The sequence below is a fragment of the Python bivittatus genome, unplaced genomic scaffold (genome assembly GCF_059951505.1).
Source record: "Python bivittatus isolate LINGU-HERP-01145 unplaced genomic scaffold, Pbiv_v1 ctg000080_np1212, whole genome shotgun sequence".
Taxonomy (NCBI): domain Eukaryota; kingdom Metazoa; phylum Chordata; class Lepidosauria; order Squamata; family Pythonidae; genus Python; species Python bivittatus.
In genome coordinates, this window is record NW_028277035.1 from 53,078,841 (window position 1) to 53,099,898 (window position 21,058).

Genomic DNA, 21,058 nt, shown 5'->3' on the forward strand with positions numbered 1-21,058 from the left:
CCTTGGGGTGGATGGTGCAGTGCGAGCGTAGGGTGGCTAGGGGGACTTACCAGAATGTCTTGCGACCTTCCCTGCTTGCTTCTCCTTGACTTTGCTTATGGGAAGCTTGGGGGGGAAGGTTGTAAATGGTGATCGTGTGACTGCAGGATGCTGCAACCATATAAAGGCAAGCTGGTTGCCAAGCACCCAGATTGTGATTACATGACAGCAGGGTGCTGTAGCTGGTGGAACTTCAAGGAGCAGTTGTATGTACCACTTGTTCAGTGCTGTTGTGACTTCGAATGATCACTGAACAAGTGGTTGGTAAGTGAGGACTACCTGTATACTGGCCAAAGTTTGTTTAATCATATCAGATTTCCTGTGAACTGATCTGGTATGTTTCAAGTGCTTGGACTGAATATCTTAAACATATTTTTTCAGTTAATTTTGGGAGAAAAATGGAATCTTTTATTTGCTTTAAAAAGCAAAAGCTTAATTTATAAATGTGTGAGAAGTTCCTCTGGGGAAATGGTACAGACCATAAACAAGCAAAGTTTTTGGCTCCCTTATCTTGAAGGGGAGGATTTAATAAAAGGGCCTTCCAAACAAAACTCAGGATATCTACCTGCTGTATTTTCTAAATATTATCTGTGTATCTATATGCATCTTGTTCTGTGGATTTTCTTTGGGTTTATTCTTATAGGTTATCTTTCTTTATATGCTTCTATACATTTCTAAATAATTTTAATTTTATAATGTATTAATTCAGTGTATACAGCTGCCCACTTGACATGTGACTCAAGGTGGCATATACCATTAAAAGCAACAAATGGCAACCCCCAAAATATGTCTGTATGAGTGATATTTTTTAAAAAATGGAAAAATACAGTGGTACCTCGGGATACGAACTTAATCCGTTCCGTGACTCTGGGCGTATCCCGAGTTGGTCGTAACCCGAAGGAAATTTCCCCATAGGGTTCAATGTAAATCCGGTTAATCCGTTCTGCCCTCTGAATTTGGTCGCACCCCGAGGCAAATTTCCCCATAGGGTTCAGTGTAAATCCGGTTAATCCGTTCCGCCCTCCGCCCGAATTTGGTCGCAACCCGAGGCAATTTCCCATAAGGTTCAATGTAATTACCGTTAATCCGTTCTGGCGTCCACGGACCACACGGAAAGCGGCCGGGCGCGGCGTGGTGCGGCGCGAAAATGGCCGGGTGCAGCGCGGCGCGGTGCGAAAACGGCCCGGCGCGGCGCGAAAACAGCCCGGCGCGGCGCGAAAACGGCCGCGGACCACGCGGCAGGGCCGGAAAAACAGCCGCGGACCACGTGGCACGGGCGGAAAAATGGCCGCGGACCACGTGGCACGGGCAGAAAATGGCCGCGGACCACGTGGCACGGGCGGAAAATGGCTCGTACCCCGAGGCGGAGTTCGCAAACCGAGGTAAAATTTTGGGGCCAGAGCTGGTCGTAACCCGAAAAATTCGCAAGCAGAGGCGTTCGTATCCCGAGGTATCACTGTATATCACTCCAGAGACTATGGGTGCCAGGCTCTGCTTCTCTGCTCATTTGGGGGTTACTTGCAGTTTTGACCCAGCTCTTTTTTCCTATGTGTCTACGCTGCATGCTGGCTCTGGTCCCATCACTTAGCAAGCTGGATTTGTCCTGGGGATCTTTTACTTCACTCAGCTCTCACCAGCAACGTTTGCCCACAAAGGTTGATGCTCTCCTTCTCTTCCAACACACCGAAACATGCAACATCTTTTGATGCACCCACCTCCAGGTGTAGAAGGCTTTTCTTGTAATAACTGGAAAACAGGCAGAGTCCGGCAAATTCAGCAAGTCCTGGACGGAAAGAAAAGAAAAAGGGAAGAAAAGGCTCACCCTGACTGCTCTATGATATAGCAAAATGAGTTATTCAACAAGCTTGTGATGTCTTTGACCTTCCCAAAATGAGATATTCAATGCCTTCCCAGTATTCTCTGAAAATGGTTTTGTCTGAATACAATGTGCACAAATAATCATTGTCTTGTTTTGACACAAAGTGTGTGTTCTTGAAACTGGCTTATTTTAGAAGGAGACATGCAAAGAAAAAAATACCGTAACTTATAGATATGCTACAAAGGTAGCATTCATTTTGCAGTAAGGTATGTCCAAAAATGTTCAGCAAAGATGCCCAGCTATTGTCGTTGCTCCTTAAATCAATCAAGGCGGCTGGCAGCATACAGCATTGCTGGGAAGTCAATGCAATTGGAAATCATTATGTAACAACCAGAAAAGTGTGTTGGTGTCTTGGTTGTTGGTTTTGGCCTGAGCTCATAGAATGCCTACACTCTGGAGGAAGTCCTCAACTCTGCCATAAATAGCTTCAGTCTCAAATAGAATTACTCAAGTTAACCTGACAAAATTCAAAGGAGAAAAGGACTTCTTCATTTTTTAATGTGTAGAATGAGGAATTTCAGCAGATACCGCTCGTCATGCAAGCAACACCTCTTTTTCAGAAACCATTGCAACTGCAGAAGTTGAAGTCATAATGTAACTTGCTTGCCCTTCCCTTAGTGTGATGTGTGAATACAGTGATTATGGCTTGTTCAGTAAGTGTTTAAAACAAGCCATGGCTTAGTACAACATTTCACTGTTGCAACCAAATGCATCTTCTCCTGGGATAGCATAGTAACTGCAGTTTACAAGCCTGAGAAAAGTCTCAGCCACTTAAAGGAGTCACAGATAAATGATAGATTTGCATCCTGCATGCAGTGAAACATGTCTTGCCTTTGCAGAGCTCTAGTGTTTATATTTTGGCCCCAATTAAGATCTGATGGGGTGCTGGACAGATACAATTCTTTGGCCAAATTATTTTCTCTGCCACAAATTTACCTGTTGGCACTGGTACAGAGATTTTAATTTGAAGAATTTTTAATTCTTGTGAGTAAATAGACATTAAATCATATTTTTAGGAGAAACATACTTGATTTCTAAGTGCCACGTTGAGTCAAGAACAGAAAACACATGCAGTTTGCAAAAGGAGAATGTTGTTTTTGTAATGAACTTATTCACTTATTTATACATTTATATGCCACCTACTTCAAAACACTTGAGTTGGTTTACAGTGTAAGAAAGGAAAAAAATTCAAATATAGAAATAAAGAACTAACATATGATACAACTAATTACCAAAATCTGTAAGGAAGTCCTACCACACGAGACTGCAAATCTCTGGAAGACATACTATTCTGACTAATTGCTAACGTGTGGCAAGAAATGGGAAAGGAGAGTTACTTAATTCTTTTGTTGATCTATAATATGATTTATGGGATAGAAAAGCTGGTGGATTTACAGCTAAAGTTGGGAATTTTTAAAAATAAAGAGAAAATGCATGACAGAAATGTATTAGAAAAAGGAGTAGACCTTCAAAGCAAGAGTTTTGGGTATGATTAGATCTTGGTGTATGGCATCTATCTATATTCATTTTTTAGATGGGTTTTTGGGTTTTATGCTCTCAGTGACATTTCAGGATTTCAGAGAACATTTTCCAAATCCCAACTCTAATTGCTAGGAATCCTACAATAGAAGGAAGAATTTACATGGCTATTTGAACAACAGTGGATCAATCTTTGGATTCAAGACTACACACAGTAATTACTTGCAAAATCTATTTTAGATACATAGGAATAGTCACTGATTTTGAAACTACACGTTGGTTATTCCATAGATTTCTTGGGTGTTTTAGTTTTTTGTTGTGGATAAGATTTAAATCAGTGCAGACTTCTGTGGCTGTAGGTTACATTATTTTTTTGCTTCCAATTTGAAAATCCTCTCTCAATTTGCATAATTAACATGGAAGTTTTTTTTATTTTACCATGGGACCATCCATCAGTTTAACACACTTTTAAAATATTTGTTTGCTTTGATATGAGTTATGAATAGTCATAAATAATGCAAATATTGATTATAACAATACCTTTTTCTTAATTATTTTCTGAAGTGTAAAATAAGTTTTTTTTTTTTTCTGTTTAACTTCACCTTTTCCACATTTTTATATTGAAGGATGTTCAAGATCCCTCAGTCATTGTTACCTTCCCATTGGAAGATGATGAAAGTATATCTCTTGTTGCTTGGACAACAACTCCGTGGACTCTGCCTAGCAACTTGGCCCTCTGTGTTAATCCAGATTTGCAGTATGTGAAGGTGAAAGGCAAGTGTAAAACATGAGATAGCATACAGTTAATGTGTTCTTCTAATAAATACAAACTGTGTCTTTATTTGGAAAAATATCCTACTTAGTTCATTGGATCTTGATCATCAAGTTAGAGGATATAGGATTCTAGATATTAAGGACAGTAGTTAAACAATCCAATCATTTTATTATAGAGGTGCAGAACTTTGAAATATCTTGCATTTGAAACCCAGAATAGAGTTGTTTCAAGTTTGAAATGTACTGTTCCAACCTTACCAGAAGCGTTCAGATGGTGTGCTGACCATTCTGGAAGTTTTTCAAACTGGAAACAGCCCTGTTTCTAATTTGAGACAGGTGTTTCAAGCTTGAAATATGGTTGTTTTGAGCTTGGAACATCTCTGGAATGATTGGAACAGCACTGGAATATTTCTGATAGTATTGCTATTTAAATCTCCTGATTTTAAAATGTTTTTCATCCCTTCTTTCATGAATGGCTAAATTCCATGAATGAATGGGTTTACTGTCTGGCAGGAGGAAAGGCTGTTTATAGGCATATGAACAAGTGGCTAACTTCAAAGCTGACTGACTTTATATATTTGTTCTATCACCTTCATTTAACACCCTTTCTCCCAGGAAATTCTAGCTGGTGCCATAATAAACCTTAAGGAAGGTAGAAAATTGAGAGATAACAATGGTTATATAAAGTGGTTTCCTTCCATGCCTTCTGATTAACCTATTCATGATGATTCAGATGGCATTGTAATGATACAAGCCTGACTACTTGTAGGGAGCAAACAACTTTGACCTCTTGTCAAGTATAGTTGTCTTTTGTCCACTAATGCTGTGAGCAAAATAGTGAACAGGTGATACTTAACTTGAGCCCAACATTTTCCTTTGCTAAATACTGCAATTCATTTTTAGGGGCCAGGCAACTGCTTGGAAATTATGGATCAGGAATAAGCAGAATAGACTAAACCTCCCATAATCAGGTTTAGAATGCATTGAACTGTGGAGTCTAGACATATGAGTGATGATGACACAAACTTTTGAATTGCAAAAAAGAGAAGAAGTGCCAGAAATTTGAGGACCAACATTTGTTTTATAGAAATTAAGATCCATTGAAAGCATTTCACTTCGTGAACTCTCAGGTTGACTAAGCTTAACGCCACTCTCCTGTTCTTTTATCCTTGGGGGAAGTGCCACTGATTTCTGTAGATAGAAGCACCTAGTCAACCTTGGGTGATCTTGAAAACTAAGCAGAGTCTAATCTGGTTAATATTTGGATGAGAGACCATCAGCAGAACAGAATGGGATGTCTAAAAATATTTCAGAGGAAACTTAGCAGATCACTTCTGTACTGTTGCCAGTAAGTGCCTATATGAATTGAGCTTGACTCAAAGGAAACTAAACTTAGAATACAGTAAGCCAGTCTCAAGGAATTATTAAAAAATTACTCAGTGCTAGATCCTCAGATCAGCTGTTAAAATTATCTTTGCTTTCCTGAGATGGCATCTGATATTCTCTTGTCCTACTTTTACTTGCTTGCTGCTTCTATCCACCAATAATCTTGCCTTCCCAGCTGGCAGCTCTTTATTCATCCTACATCAAGCATTCCTTAGAAGTGTTAACGTATTTTCAGTTTGTTTAAAGCAGTGTTTTTCAAACATGCTGGCTGGGGAATTCTGGGAGTTGAAGTCTACACGTCTTAAAGTTGCCAAGTTTGAAAAACACTGGTTTAGAGGGAACAGTTTTGCTGATAAATACGTGCTCAGTGATTTCAGTGAACTGCTCTGAAAATTCTGAGTGCTGCTCTGCCTTAAATTCTGTCCAGAAGCTCTGTGAAAGAAGGAACCAACAAAGGCTCAACCCTGGTTAATGAGAACAAGAACCCTGGTCAGTAAGAGTCTATAGGACAAGAGCCACCAACCAAAACCTCATGTACTGCAGGCATGCAGAGAAAGCCATTGTTATGGTTCATCAAGTCAGAGGTCATGGCTGGTTTGTATACCTGCCCTAAATCATGGTTTTTGATTAAGGAATAGCCAATAAATCAATCACAGCTTTTAATATCATACTCAATCACAGTAGCATTTCTTTACCAAAATTGGCTGTGTTGACAATAATTATGCAAATGTATACCAAAGCATGGGCTACTTTTTGGCAAGAAATCCAAATTTGAAAACATAGTTTGAAGGTGTTTTATTTATTTATTGACTCATTTTAACCATGACGTATTGAAATATCTTGGCTTATTTCTGCTTTGCTTTTGTCCTCCTCCCAACCATCTTCTTAGTTCACAGAAGTGAAGGACAAGGGTAGCTAAAAATAAAGCAAAACAAACTAGGAGTTGTCTGAATGAGCATGATTAGCTTATATTTTTTTAGCCATACCTGAAATAGAATGAAGATAAATCCTTGCTTAAAGTTAAATATGAACATAGCCCTAGTGTCTGTATTTACACTTCAATTTGTATTGTCAATCTGAGATTTAATAGTATTCCCATTAAGATTAACTTTGCATATTTATATTTATTTCTGTTCTAGCGCAGAAACTGAATATTAACATGATTTTTTTTTCAGACCAGAATACTGGAAAAATTTTCATATTGATGGAAGCTAGATTAGCATCCCTCTACAAATCTGAAAGTGAATATGAAGTACTTGACAGGCAAGTCAATGGATTATTGCGTGCTTTTAAAATCCTGTAATTTAGAAATAATTGCTATGGAAAAGGCAAGGAAAGCAAAAAGTAATGATTTACCTAGTCTGTGGTATGATGTATGAAAGTACTTGTATGTACTGCATTCTCTCAAAGGGTTTGGTATTCAGGACTGAGGATTGCACTAACTTGAAAGTTTCATCTGTAGCAAAGCATTCACTTTATGCAGCTGCTGTCAATCATGATAAAGTTTGAAAACAGAATAGGGACTGTAGTGTCTGCTGCAGCAGTTAAAGTTGCTGCTTTCGTCAAATCCTGACCCTTGTACATGTGGATCAAATTGCAGTGCTGTGACACTGTTTTTGTCATTCTGAACCACCTTCTCTCCTCCCCCCCCCCCCATCAGATGCTGTTGAATAGGGCAGAAGGGATCTACAGCTTTCATTCTATCTTCAATAATTCTCTTGTGGATCTGTCTTCTTGTCTTTGGAGCATTTTTTTTTTTTAATGAAGGAGTCTGAGGTACTATCCATTAAACCAAAGTGAAGCTCCCCTGCTTGTAAAGAATGAAAGATGCACTATTTTGCTTTTCCTTCCCAGTTATGTTAAAGCTATTGAGTATACATATACATCAGACCAAATAATAATATTTTGCAGCCATTATAATTGTTTATCAAGCTGTTAACTACCAACTTTGTGGGATAGTTTCTTACAGTATGGATCTTACTCATGCTGTTCCTTTGCTCTTCTTGATGCAGTTTTCTCTGACATTTACAAGACAAAACTAGGATATGTTCTAATTTAAAAACAAACAAAGGAGGGCTTAAAAGAATAAAAGGACCTATGCATCAAAAATAGCCTCCTCAAGTCGTCTGCTACAAGTGCTCAGTTCATATGTAATTGTTTGGATTTCACAAATATCTAAATCTGAGCTAAAGAGCAGTTATTTTAGTTTAAATACATAATTATTTAAGCTAAATTTATAATAAATAAATTTATATTATAAATTTATGATACATATATTTTAAGTAAGAAACTATATAGTTTAATTTTTCCATGAGCTTTCAGTAAATTTTATGAATTGATAAGTATTTTGTGTCCTGTTGCTTCAGTGATTAGGCTTTAATTTTATTGAATTTAATTGTATCTATCAAGATATATATGTATGTATACATATATAAATGTTTATTTTATTGTAATTTTTATTGTCTGCTGGTTTTGGTGTTCTCTTTTGGCAGAAAAGCATTCATAAATATTGCAAAGAATTAAAAGTTATAAACTATAACTAATCTGAGAAACTGTATTTCAGGTTTACTGGTGTTACACTAAAAGGGAAGAAATACAAGCCTCTTTTCAATTATTTTATTAAGGTAAAATACTTTAATGGTTAATCATTTGCTATTTCCAGTCTCATAGCTAAATATCTAAAAAGTGTCCATATTGGAAAAAAAACCTAGAACTACATTTTGCATTTGGCAGCAAGGGAGGGAGCAATGGAGAAATCAGGATCTTAATATTCTATGATGTTTTCATATCTTTTCTTAATGTTCTTTTCTATATTTTGAAAACTCCTGTATTTTTCTTCCAGTGCAGAGAAAACGGTGCCTTTTCTGTAGTGACTGACAGCTATGTGAAGGAAGAAGAAGGTACAGGGGTTGTACATCAAGCTCCTTACTTTGGTGCTGTAAGTTTAGAACCGCTGATGACTTTATTGTAGCTCTCATTCTGGTACTTCTTTATTGAGATTCAGGATCTCTTTTTGAACTACTAATTTCTTACATTTTCTGTCTGACTCTGTTCTATCTGGTACTTATACTGTAGAAAAAGAGTCCATATTTATCTTAGCTAAAAGAAAAGGACAAAAGATACATGCTTATACAGTCAGGTCCAGAAATATTGGGACATCGACACAATTCTAACATCTTTGGCTCTATACACCACCACAATGGATTTGGAATGAAACAAACACAATGTGCTTTAACTGCAGACTGTCAGCTTTAATTTGAGGGTATGTACATCCAACTCAGGTGAACGGTGTAGGAATTACAAGAGTTTGCATATGTGCCTCCCACTTGTTAAGGGACCAAAAGTAATGGGACAGAATAATAATCATACATCAAACTTTCCCTTTTTAATACTTGGTTGCAAATCCGTTGCAGTCAATCACAGCCTGAAGCCTGGAACGCATAGACATCACCAGACGCTGGGTTTCATCCCTGGTGATGCTCTGCCAGGCCTCTACTGCAACTGTCTTCAGTTCCTGCTTGTTCTTGGGGCATTTTCCCTTCAGTTTTGTCTTCAGCAAGTGAAATGCATGCTCAATGGGATTCAGGTCAGGTGATTGACTTGGCCATTGCATAACATTCCACTTCTGTCCCTTCAAAAACTCTTTGGTTGCTTTTGCAGTATGCTTTGGGTCACTGTCCATCTGTACTGTGAAGCGGCGTCCAATGAGTTCTGCAGCATTTGGCTGAATGTGAGCAGATAATATTGCCCGAAACACTGCAGAATTCATCCTGCTGCTTTTGTCAGCAGTCACATCATCAATAAAAACAAGAGAACCAGTTCCATTGGCAGCCATACATGCCCACGCCATGACACTACCACCACCATGCTTCACTGATGAGGTGGTATGCTTAGGATCATGAGCAGTTCCTTTCCTTCTCCATACTCTTCTCTTCCCATCACTCTGGTACAAGTTGATCTTGGTCTCATCTGTCCATAGGATGTTGCTCCAGAACTGTGAAGGCTTTTTTAGATGTCGTTTGGCAAACTCTAATCTGGCCTTCCTGTTTTTGAGGCTCACCAATGGTTTACATCTTGTGGTGAACCCTCTGTATTCACTCTGGTGAAGTCTTCTTTTGATTGTTGACTTTGACACACATACACCTACCTCCTGGAGAGTGTTCTTGATCTGGCCAACTGTTGTGAAGGGTGTTTTCTTCACCAGGGAAAGGATTCTTCGGCCATCCACCACAGTTGTTTTCCATTGTCTCCCGGGTCTTTTGGTGTTGCTGAGCTCACTGGTGCGTTCCTTCTTTTTGAGAATGTTCCAAACAGTTGTTTTGGCCACGCCTAATGTTCTTGCTATCTCTCTGATGGGTTTGTTTTGTTTCTTCAGCCTAATGATGGCTTGCTTCACTGATAATGACAGCTCTTTGGATCTCATCTTGAGGGTTGACAGCAACAGATTCCAAATGCAAATAGCACACTTGAAATGAACTCTGGGCCTTTTATCTGCACATTGTAATTGGGGTACTGAGGGAATATCATACGCCTGGCCATGGAACAGCTGAGAAGCCAATTGTCCCATTACTTTTGGTCCCTTAACAAGTGGGAGGCACATATGCAAACTGTTGTAATTCCTACACCGTTCACCTGAGTTGGATGTACATACCCTCAAATTAAAGCTGACAGTCTGCAGTTAAGGCACATTGTGTTTGTTTCATTCCAAATCCATTGTGGTGGTGTATAGAGCCAAAGATGTTAGAATTGTGTCAATGTCCCAATATTTCTGGACCTGACTGTATCTCATTGAGACTCAGCCTCCTTTGAGAATGATTGTGGTTGGGACTTTCATTGTGGGTGACTCAGGATCAATTCCCTGTTGATTACAAGAAGACATCCAGCAATGGGTTGTGTAAAATAAGAGGGTGGATCATATTATGACAAGAGTTTTATCAACAGAGAACCACTTGCATTTGGACTGATCTCCTAAATTCAGAAATAAATGTGTCTATTTTGTACTCTTCCCAAGCCCTGCTGTGTGTGCCTCATCATGGTGGGAGGGTGCTCCTGGGACGGATGAGTGAAGAACACTAGGAATGGATGCCAAGAGTATGTATTCCCAGCAGGTTCACCCAAGGTGTGAAGTTATACTAGCTGCCCAGCTAAAGCAAGCAGGCACCTATATTGGGCAGCAGTGATATAGAAAAATGCTGGAGGTGGATGATACTTTAGTGACAATGGCAAAAGCATCCATTCTTACTGCATGGGAGAAGGCAATGGTAAACCACTCCTGTACTTTTGGTAAAACAGTATGGATAGAAATATAAAATGATTGATGGAAAAAGATGAGCATGGTTTTAAAATTGGAGGAAGAAACAACAGTAATCTGTGCTATGCTGATGACATTGCTCTGACAGCCAAAAATGCAAAGGATCTGTAAGCTCTAGTAATAAAGGTCATGGAGTACAGTGAAGAAATGTAATATAAAGAAGACTAAACTAATGACAACAGATACAACAACCAGCCTTGGAATTGACAATGAAGATACTGAAGTGGTAGATAGTTTCTGCTTTTTAGGGTCGACCATCAACAGTAAAAGAATAAGCAGTCAAGAAATACACTGCAGACTAGCATTTGGTACAGTAGCCATGAAGGCCTTGGAAAAGATACTCAAATGCTGTGATGTGGCTATACCTACCCACATCAGAATAGTACAGGCAGTGGTATCCCCTGTAACAACAGGGAAGAAGCAAACGTTAGACATTGAATAAGCAGGATAGAAACAGTATTGACACTTTTGAAATTTGGTTTTGGAGAAAGCTCTTGAGAATACTATGGACAACCAAGAAAACAAATGGCTCATTGAACAAATCAATCCAGAGTTCTCACTTCAGGCACAAATGACCAGATTCAAATTATCCTACTTCAGACACATGCAAAAACCTAGCTCTCTAAAGAAGGCTGTAATGCTGGGAAAGGTGGAAGGAAAGAGAAGAAGAGGACAACCAGCAGCAAGGTGGATGGACTCGGTTGCAGTGGCAATGGGTGCACAGTTGGAATATCTGAAGGGCCATGTTAGAGACAGATCATCAGAAAATGTATGTGGTTGCTAAGAATCAACACCTACTTGAAGACATATAATCAGTCAATCAGTTTTGTACTACCTGCTACAGATGTCGGGTGGATTTTTGATGGAATGGCATTTGCACAGAATTGTGTAGAAATGGCTGTTGTCCTGATGTGTATTTTCAAATATAATGGTCAGATGCTATACTCTGTGCTTTACATATGCATGCCAAGAAGGGCAAAATGCATGGGACATCTAGAAAGGATGTTTCTTGTTCTCTTGGCACATAGAAAGCTGTCTTAAAAAAATGTTAATTTATCTAGTTTTACCACTGAGCAACAAAAAAAGCCCTGCTCCTTAATTAGTGCTAGGAACCCAGCTCAGCCTTGTTGTTATTAACCCATTCCAGAATTTAGGAAGTTGAACATCATGAAAATCTCAGGACCACTCTATACATTCTTTGGATAACTATGATGTTTTTACATAGTAAGCTAAACCCAAGCAAATCATAAAATGTCTCAGTGTATTATGTTCAACCAGTTGTGGCTCTGTCAAAAAAACTTGATTAAATAAAGTGTAAATTGCACTGTGAAGATAAACCCAGTTAGTATTTGATTCATAACAATATAACCTTGAATGGAAGTGCTTTTCTTTTATGGTAGGGTACAGGAATGGAAACTTTATTTGTGTTGATAACTTACTGGCACATCCAAGTGCACCTGAAAGTGGTGAATGTGCATGTTGAATCAGTTCTCAGTATGATTAAATAATATATAGAAAACTTTTGCAAAATACCTTTTAGTTCTGCAATGTGAAGAAAATACTTCTCATGATAGTATTGGAGAATTTAGTTAGCACCCTGAAGTACAAAAGTCTACCTCAAAAACCAAAAGACAAGAGTCTCAAGTTATTTTGTGTTTCTTTACTCTTATAGGATGATTACAGAGTCTGCATGGATTTTAATATTATTCAGAAGGATTCAGTGCCAGTTTGTCCTGTTGATGCTTCAGGCTGTTTCACAACAGAAGTGACAGACTTTGCTGGACAGTACGTCAAGGTTAGTTGTCCTGAACAAGCTTGGAATTCTGCTTGAAAGAGTATTCTGGAACTGAACATGTAGCTGTCTCAACCTTCCCTCCTTCTGTCTCTCCCCCCACCCCCAATTTTAATCCTTAGCGTCACTTGTGAGAATGGTAGAAAAATCACTGTCCATTTTTTCCAGTTGTTATTATAATCATCTGTGCTATATTCTGTGTTTTCATATTTTGGATTCATTTCCTAGTTCCAGTACAGATGAAAGGCAGTCTCCTGCTCTTGAGACAAGCTACCAGATCCATCTGCTATGCAATAATAGCTTCATAAATGACTCTTTACATTCACCGAATTTGCACATAACGTTTGTTTTTGGCCTAGTGGGTGTTTAAATTCATTCATGATGATGTTATTGACTTTATTTAACCTAAAACATGTAGCATGATGTGTGAACTCAAGCACTGTTTGAGGAAATAGTTGAATGAGGTATAGTTCAGTTTACCTGCCTTCAAGAACTTGAATCATAGCTGTAAAGCATCTGTTTTCAGAATTTTGTTTTTTACATAGTACTGCTTTTCAGTAAGTCCCAGATACATTGTGTATTATAGTAGAAATAGCTATCAGTTTACAAACTGCTTTTTCTCTCTAAAATACTTTGGCTTAATGTTACCTTAACATAACTTGCTTTGTTAGGATGCTGATAAAAATATAATCAAAGCTCTAAAAGAACAAGGAAGATTGGTCCATATCAGCACTTTCAAGCACAGCTATCCTTTCTGCTGGAGGTAAGAAGTTTTAATTCAACATTAGTTTAAAATGGGCTTCCTGCCTAATCACACAGTTTTGAAAAAGTTATCCTTTATTCTTATTCAGAAGTTAAAAATAATTTGTATTCAAATACCTATGCATATCTGAAAGTAGAATACTGTTATTGGTGTGCATGAAATGGAAAGTGTGTTTTGTCTGTCTGTCTGTCTGTCTTTTTGTGCCTTTGAGTTGTATTGACTCCTGGTGACTCCCTGGACAAGTCCCTGCCATTTTCTTGGCAAGGTTTTTCAGAAATGGTTTGCCATTGCTTGCTCCCCAGGGCTGAGAAAGAGTGCCTTGCCCAAGGTCACCCAGCTGGCTTTGTGCCTAAGGTGGGACTAGAACTCATGGTCTCCAGGTTTCCAGCCTGATGCCTTAACCACTACACCAAACTGGCTCTCTTCAGTTTTATCTCAGACTGGAAGCAAAATATTGCATTTCAGAAATGTCAACCTATTCAGGGCCAGCCATAATCTAGACAGAGGAAAACCTGGAATGATTTGTCTCTTCTTGGTTCAGCTGAAACAAAACATGAAATGGTTTTGGAATTCTCATTTCCCATGGGAAACAGAACCTTGGCTGCAAAAATCTGGATAATCACAGGACAGCAGCAGAGGTAAAAAAAATTAATACTTTCCAGCCATTTAATGGTCATCTGGAGTTTTACAGCCAATTGATTTTAGCAGCTGGAGATGGGGGACCATTGAATAAACCAGAGATCATGTAAATTGTATTCAAAGAACATCATCCAAACATACAGTTATGTAGGTCTTTTTATAACTTTATACATTTAATGTTAGATCCTTTAAAAAAAATAAAGCTGCTCTAGGTCTAAAGATTATGTATACTGTTGGGTTCTCACCTTGTTTCAGCTTTCAAAATATGTATCTAAACTTTCTGAATTTAGTGGCATAAAAAGATTATAATGAGATCCAGGTGAATAGAGCAGAGACACCATCACCACCTGCAAACTAAACACACAGATACAAAAAGAAGGAAATCAAGATTTTTGCAGCCCAAATCTGGTAGTGTTAACTGTTGTTCTTGCACTACAGCAACCAGGGAGATATAGATATGCTGATGAAAGGAATGTGAGGGGAGGACAGATAGGCTGGCTCTGTGTTTCTGATCTCTAACACAAGAGGCAACCTTTTCAGTCAGTTACCTTCTCCAGGGCATGAGGGCTTCTTGGCAGAAAATATTACATTAATTCCAGTCCATTAAAGGGTAACTTTAATAAATGGTAAATGGTAAAAATAAAAGAAACTTCCTCTTCTAAATCTATGTTCTCTATGCTTTAAACTTAACCTTGCAGAGAGTCAGGAATATGCTGTCTCCCTCCATCATAGTATTTAAAGATATTTCATTTTATCCTGGTTGGCAGCCAAAAAAAGAATTGCAATTTCTTCCTCCTGGTAGAATTAAAAAAAAAAAAAAAAAAGCTGCTCTGCCTAAGAGAGAAGAGGTCCTCCTGCAAAAATAAAAAAAAATCTTTTCCTTCATGGCTCCCAGCATTTATGTTCTAAATGTAAATTGCATGTACATCCTCAATACTCAGTGGCATACCGAGCAAAACTCAGTCATGAGTCATGCATGCTCTCTTGCTGATCAAAACAACTCTTCTGTTTCTACTTGCATTGCTAAAGAAAACTGCAGCAAATAGAACAAGGTCAAAAACCAACAAGGTCCAACATGCCTGTGTAGCACAATGTACCATAGACTACAACAGTGCACCGACCAAGCTCAGCAGGACAACCAGTATAGTCTTTTGCATTTTTAAATTTACTCTGATTCCTCCACAAACAGAAGAGCACAATGTACATAATGAAAAAAGATGAACAATGATGCCAAAGTTAAACACCACCGTTGTCACAGTACTTACTGTATTAATGATGGCTTGGTCAGTTTAGGTGTGCATGAGGTACTCTGTGCCTCTGAAGGTTACCCAAGCACCACATGGTTTCCTGAATCTCAGCATCAAAAGGAAACAAGACCATGCAGAGTACACATGAACTGCACAAATATACCAACAGACTAACCAAATTAACAGGCTGGTACTTTTGCAATTCCATCACTTGCGTGCATACACACAAACCTTTAATGTAATGTTGCTGCCCTCAGGCCTCCTATTTAACATTGACATGAAATTTCTGGGTGAGGTCATCTGTTGGCATGGGGTCAAGTACCATCAGCATACATCTCAGTCCTGGCTGCCCAAGTGATGCTGTTGAGGCATTTTTCCCCAGTGTCTGGGGGTCTTTCCCCAGACTCTATGGGTCTGGATGGGGAAGAACAGGCTTTGACTCAATCCTGACAATGCTGTTTAGCTGTGGGTTTTAATGTCGCCCCCCAATGATCTCCCATCATTGACTCTGAATGGGGTAACACTCCCCCAGGGAGAGTTGGTGTGCAATTTGGGGGTTCTCCTGGATATGTGGTTCCTGTTCACAACAGCTGTGGCCAGGAGAGCATTTGTATAATTACATCTTGTGAGCTAGTTTTGCCTAGATAGAGGTACTGTTTCCACCCATTCTATGTGGGGCTGTCCTTGAAGAGCATTTGGAAGCTTCAGCTGTCCAGAATGCAGTGGCATGTGCATTATTGGGCATTCTGTGAGTTGTATTGGCTTCCAGTAGGGTTCTGGGTGCACTTCACAGTGCTGGTTGTCACGGGTGCACTTCAGTGGCTCCACATGGCATGGGAACAGATTACTTATGGGACTGTCTTTCCCTGATAGTGTCTGCCTGTTCTACCAGATCAGGCAGAGTGGGCATGTTGCAGATCCCATCAGGGAAGTTGTATTACCTGGTGGGTCCTAGGAAGTGTGCCTTCTGTATCATGGCACCTATTCTGTGGAACAGCCTTCCCCCTGAGATATGGATAGCCCCAACCCTGCTGGCCTTCCCAAAGACCGTGAAGACCTGGGCTTTTCCCCAGGCACTGGGGCCAGGGTGCTGATGGCGTTCTGATGTGGGTGCAGGTATATCTGTTATGTTGCTAGTGAGATATTTAAGTATATTTTTAGGGTATTTGGTATTTTTTATGTAACAGGTTATAATTTTGTTCTATTTTTATCTGTTCACTGCCCAGAATGCCTTTGATGGATGGGCGTCGATACAAATATGCTAAATAAATAAATGCTTGCCTTGGAGGTGGTGGGCACTGCTGGTGAATCTGTGTCACCATTGCCACTGTGTGCCACAGACTGAGATCCAAGGGGGACTGCTTGCCCTCAATTCTTGGACTGCTAACAGAGGGGAATGGTCTGACTGCCTGAAGTGTCAATATGTCAATTTTCTGCTTGTTTACCATTTCCTCTCCCCAGCACTGGCCCTTTCTATTATCCGCTAGGCAGACACAAAATGGTGATTAAAATGACTGCAGAGTCTATGCTGTTATGGGGGAGGTTTGAACATTCTTTGCTGATAGGATAGAATGCAAAACTAAAACTTTCACTAATGAGGAAATGAATCAGAATGATAGGAAAGAATATGGGTACCTCTAACTCATTCCAGACTTAGCTTCTTTATTCATATTTTTTTTTTCTCTGCAAGTCTCATTCTTTTGCCTGCAAGGTTTACTGCTTCTGCCTCTAGTATGCCAGTTTCATTAGTCAACAAACAAAAGGTTCAGAATTATTCATGACACAAGAGACAACTTAAGAGCTTTTTGTCATTCATGCCCATGTTGTAATAACATGTAGTAATGTGAATGAGACTGAAGATGGGCAGTAATGAGCAAGACAGGAAGATGTGGAGAACATGTGCTCTGTTTGTTTATGTGTTTTAATCAAGTCAGCTGTAGCTAAATACATTTGTCTGCAAGATACAAACAACACATGAGTGATGTTTCTAAGTTTGGTATAATGAATCTAACTCATAGATAAAGCTAAAAGAGCATCTGATCATGTGCTAAATATATAAGCAATTTAGTTAGATTTGGCTGCAAGAGATACAGTAACATTCCACTTAAAATCACTTGGAGTCCATCCATTAACTTGTAGATGGAAACCAAAGATGGTCATTCAAACTTTGCAGGATAACTTTGAAGAGATACTTTGTTCTCTCTATTCAATTTCTTTCAGGTCAGATACTCCTCTGATATACAAAGCAGTTCCAAGTTGGTTTGTTCGTGTGGAGCACATGGTGGACAAGTTGTTGGAAAACAATTCTCAGTGTTACTGGTACTGTAATCTCTCTCTCTTTTGTTTAACAATGAATTGCATAAATATCTAGTTAACTCTTAACTCTGGTTGCCTTCAGATGCCTTTTTAAAGATGCATTGACAATGCTTCATATGGTAAACTCACAAAATCAGATGTCATCCTTTGGTCTTTAGCTCGTGTTTTATCTCCTTTTCATCTTATTTTTATGTGTTAATTAGTATAATGTGCTTTTAGCCATAAAAATCTATAACAGAAGGTGCTGGTGTTTCATCGTGCTTCACTCTTTTATGCTTTGAAGATAGTTCTGTGTTGACAGTGGTGCTCATTGCTTTCTCCCACCCCCATATTCTCCTGAGTGTGCATTTAATTGTTCTTTAGCAAGAATTCCATAATTTTAAAAGGGTTTAAGAGCTGCATTTTGGCACTGGTTCTCTGTCTTGTCTCTGTCATTTTAACTTTCCCATTTAGATTAGAAATAATGTTTTTCTGTATCTGTACAGAGTTAATCTATCAACTTGCATGATTTATTTTTAAAAAATATTCAGGTATGACAAAACTGATTCTGAGGAAGGGAAAGAGATGCATTAATCAATAGGTAAAGTTTAGCACATAAAGGCCAACCTGCTGCTCTTCAAAGATGGTTCCTGTGAGAGATTGTGGGGAGACTAGAAAGAGACTGGACATATTTAGCTCCACCCAGTTCTGTAATATCACCTTCCAGTTGGAGTAACAAGAAATCTTGATAAAATTGCCCATTACTGATCTAGTACTTCTGAGTTAAAGCAGCAATTGGTTAAGCAAACATGGGACAGACTTTTTTCTTATGTTTCTTTGGGCATCAGTGATAGGAATTCCTGCTGCATCATATCCTTTCCATTTGGAGTTTAATACTGCTGTGCTCTTTGCAGCAAATTTTGATGTTCACACAACTTCTACTCTTTGTTGCTCTAACTTTTTGTTGAAGCAGATTGCTTTGCTGCAGAACTTCTTATGCTGAATATGATGGGCTCAAAAGTGCTTCTAAGAATATTAGTTAGGCAGTTCATATTCTAGTGAATGCTTGAATAGTTCTAGGATGTTACAGATATTCCCAAAGGTACATAGGCATTTGACATGTCTGAAATCAGTCTTGATTAGAGAAGGATTCAGAATGAGGTTCAGGACCAGATTACATCTGGAACACTGCAAACCACTTCCTGTACTGGAAGATTCATGTTCTGGAAAATAAGGAACCACCCCCGAAAAGGCCAAATTGGAACAATGTGGGAGAAAAATAAAATGTTCTAGGGAATGTTGGAACATTCTGAGTCTGGAATTAGGAATTTTGCACACAACTAACCAGTATTCCTGCATTAAGTTGATAGGAACTTTTTTTCTCCAAAATGTTTATACTTTCACCTCTTGCATCCTGTGGAACTGTATAAAATTGCTGCCTTTCACTGTTTTTTTACATGCCAGGCAGTGGCATGGGAATATGGCATGTGTATATTGCCAAGTGAACTTGATCCTTGTCTTCTCTGAATTTTGTCCAGTTGAATTCTTGACCTGGGAAAGTCCAGTAGGATGCCTTTTGGCAGTCTTTGTAAAAGTAATCTTTCCTTGTTTTGACATTCATAATACAATGAAAACAAAGGCACGTACTAGTTATCAAGAATGTGAGAAATAAATATATGAAATAGTCTTACTGAACAGAGCTTGTTCACTGATACCTTGCTGTTCAACCCTTATAGCATAATGCTTGCTTTGGGTCTGGAAAGGCAACTAATGCAAGGGGATCTTTTTTTTCTTCTTCTTAATGCTTCATGATGTCAGGGAAGAAGAGTTGTTTTTTTTTTTTTTAATCTACAGGTTTATCTGTTGATGAGGGTAGTATCTTGTAATGATAGAAATATTTTATTGAGCTAAATTTAAAAAGGTCTTTTGTGTCAGATTCCACAATTGCTGCCAGGGCTACTCACTGGCTTATGGTAAGCAGAGGAATGACTGAGATTTCTAAAGAGTCTATAGAAAGTAAAGCCTTTTATACTTATTACTGTAGTGATAATATGCTAACAGGAAAAATAATAGTACTAAATTATTTATCTTGTACGTTAATTGGCATCTATACCATGCTTTAAGGTTTAAAACTATTCTGTGATAGCAAATGATATTTCTGCAAGTAATCAAGGCCTTAATTAACTGGCATCTAATATTTTTATGAGATATATTTACACATAAAGTTTACATGTATATGGTTATGATTTGGGGTCAAAGACAAATTTTGACAGTCTAATATGCTATTTTCTGATGTGTTTTATGTTTACACATTCATTTTGGATGTGTATATATTGAGACTTGGACTAAATGTCATCAAAATTGTTGAGGATGCTCAACATGTCTACAGTTTTATCCACTTTGGTACCATGTAAAAGTACAAGGCCACTGCCTGATAATTCAGTCAAGGCTCTTGAGGAATTTGCAGTGTTCTAAATATAAAAATTCCGGAGGAGCAAATGCCTTCCAGATTCTGTCAGCCTTTGGAATTTATCGTGATGCTTGCACTGCCTACAGAATAATTGCTGATTGTTAGAATGTAATGTCTCTTAGGAATCCTTTTTATTCCTTATAGGTGTTTTCTCTGATGAACTAGATTTAATGTAATTTGATACATTTTATAACATAATTGAATTGCTAATGAGTTTTTAATGAAATAACTTAATACTAATGTATTTTTGAACTGACATATTTTAAGATCTAGGAATAGCTGATCTTAAACTGTGACAAACAATCCTGCTGATCATTTAAAAATGAATAAGCAAATGAAAGTTCTAGTAATAGGCTACTGCAACACCATAAAATTTCTTTTTTAAATATTAGTTTTCACCCTACATTATGTTTAGGAATTTACTAACTGAAATCAAGATTCCAATTAACTACAAGTAGTCCCTGGGTTAAGAACGCCTGGGTTACAGATGACCCATAGTTAAGAATAGAGCCTATTGTAGCAAAATTTGAGTTAAATACACAATGATTCAAGTTAAATACACAGTGGTTCAAGTTCATTACACAATACTACTTATGCAGTATTATACAATAATACTGTTCCAGCTTACATAAAAATTCAACTTAAGGACAGTCCTTGGGAAGGGAACTCGTTCTTAAACTGGGGACTACCTGTATCTAACTTGAAGGAACAAAATGCAACTAGTCTGAAATGTCAAGTTAAATAGAATTGTCACACAGCAAGAATCAAAATCCATTTTTGTGAATATAAACAATCTGAGTAAAACGATTTGGAATGTATAAAAGGAGAAGTGACATACAAATATTTTAAATAAATACAGTATTTATTTTATAAATGACATACCTATGACCTGTTTCCCTCATCCATAAGAGCAACTGTGCCTATAATTCTAAGATGTTGTAGAGAGTATAGAGGATGACCTTGATGGAGAGAGGGAAGATCTGT

At 38.3% G+C, this 21,058-nt stretch overlaps 1 protein-coding gene across 2 annotated transcripts in view; it reads left to right on the plus strand.

Moving 5' to 3' along the window:
• Positions 1-21,058, plus strand: part of IARS1 (isoleucyl-tRNA synthetase 1) — a 90,918-nt gene that overhangs the window by 18,999 nt on the left and 50,861 nt on the right. For both annotated transcript variants that reach the window (XM_088134103.1, XM_088134104.1), the window contains exons 7-13: positions 4,024-4,171; positions 6,733-6,820; positions 8,121-8,181; positions 8,400-8,495; positions 12,541-12,663; positions 13,332-13,423; positions 17,530-17,628. In XM_088134103.1, coding sequence (XP_087990229.1) covers positions 4,024-4,171; positions 6,733-6,820; positions 8,121-8,181; positions 8,400-8,495; positions 12,541-12,663; positions 13,332-13,423; positions 17,530-17,628 — 707 coding nt within the window. The remainder of the gene's footprint in view (positions 1-4,023; positions 4,172-6,732; positions 6,821-8,120; positions 8,182-8,399; positions 8,496-12,540; positions 12,664-13,331; positions 13,424-17,529; positions 17,629-21,058) is intronic.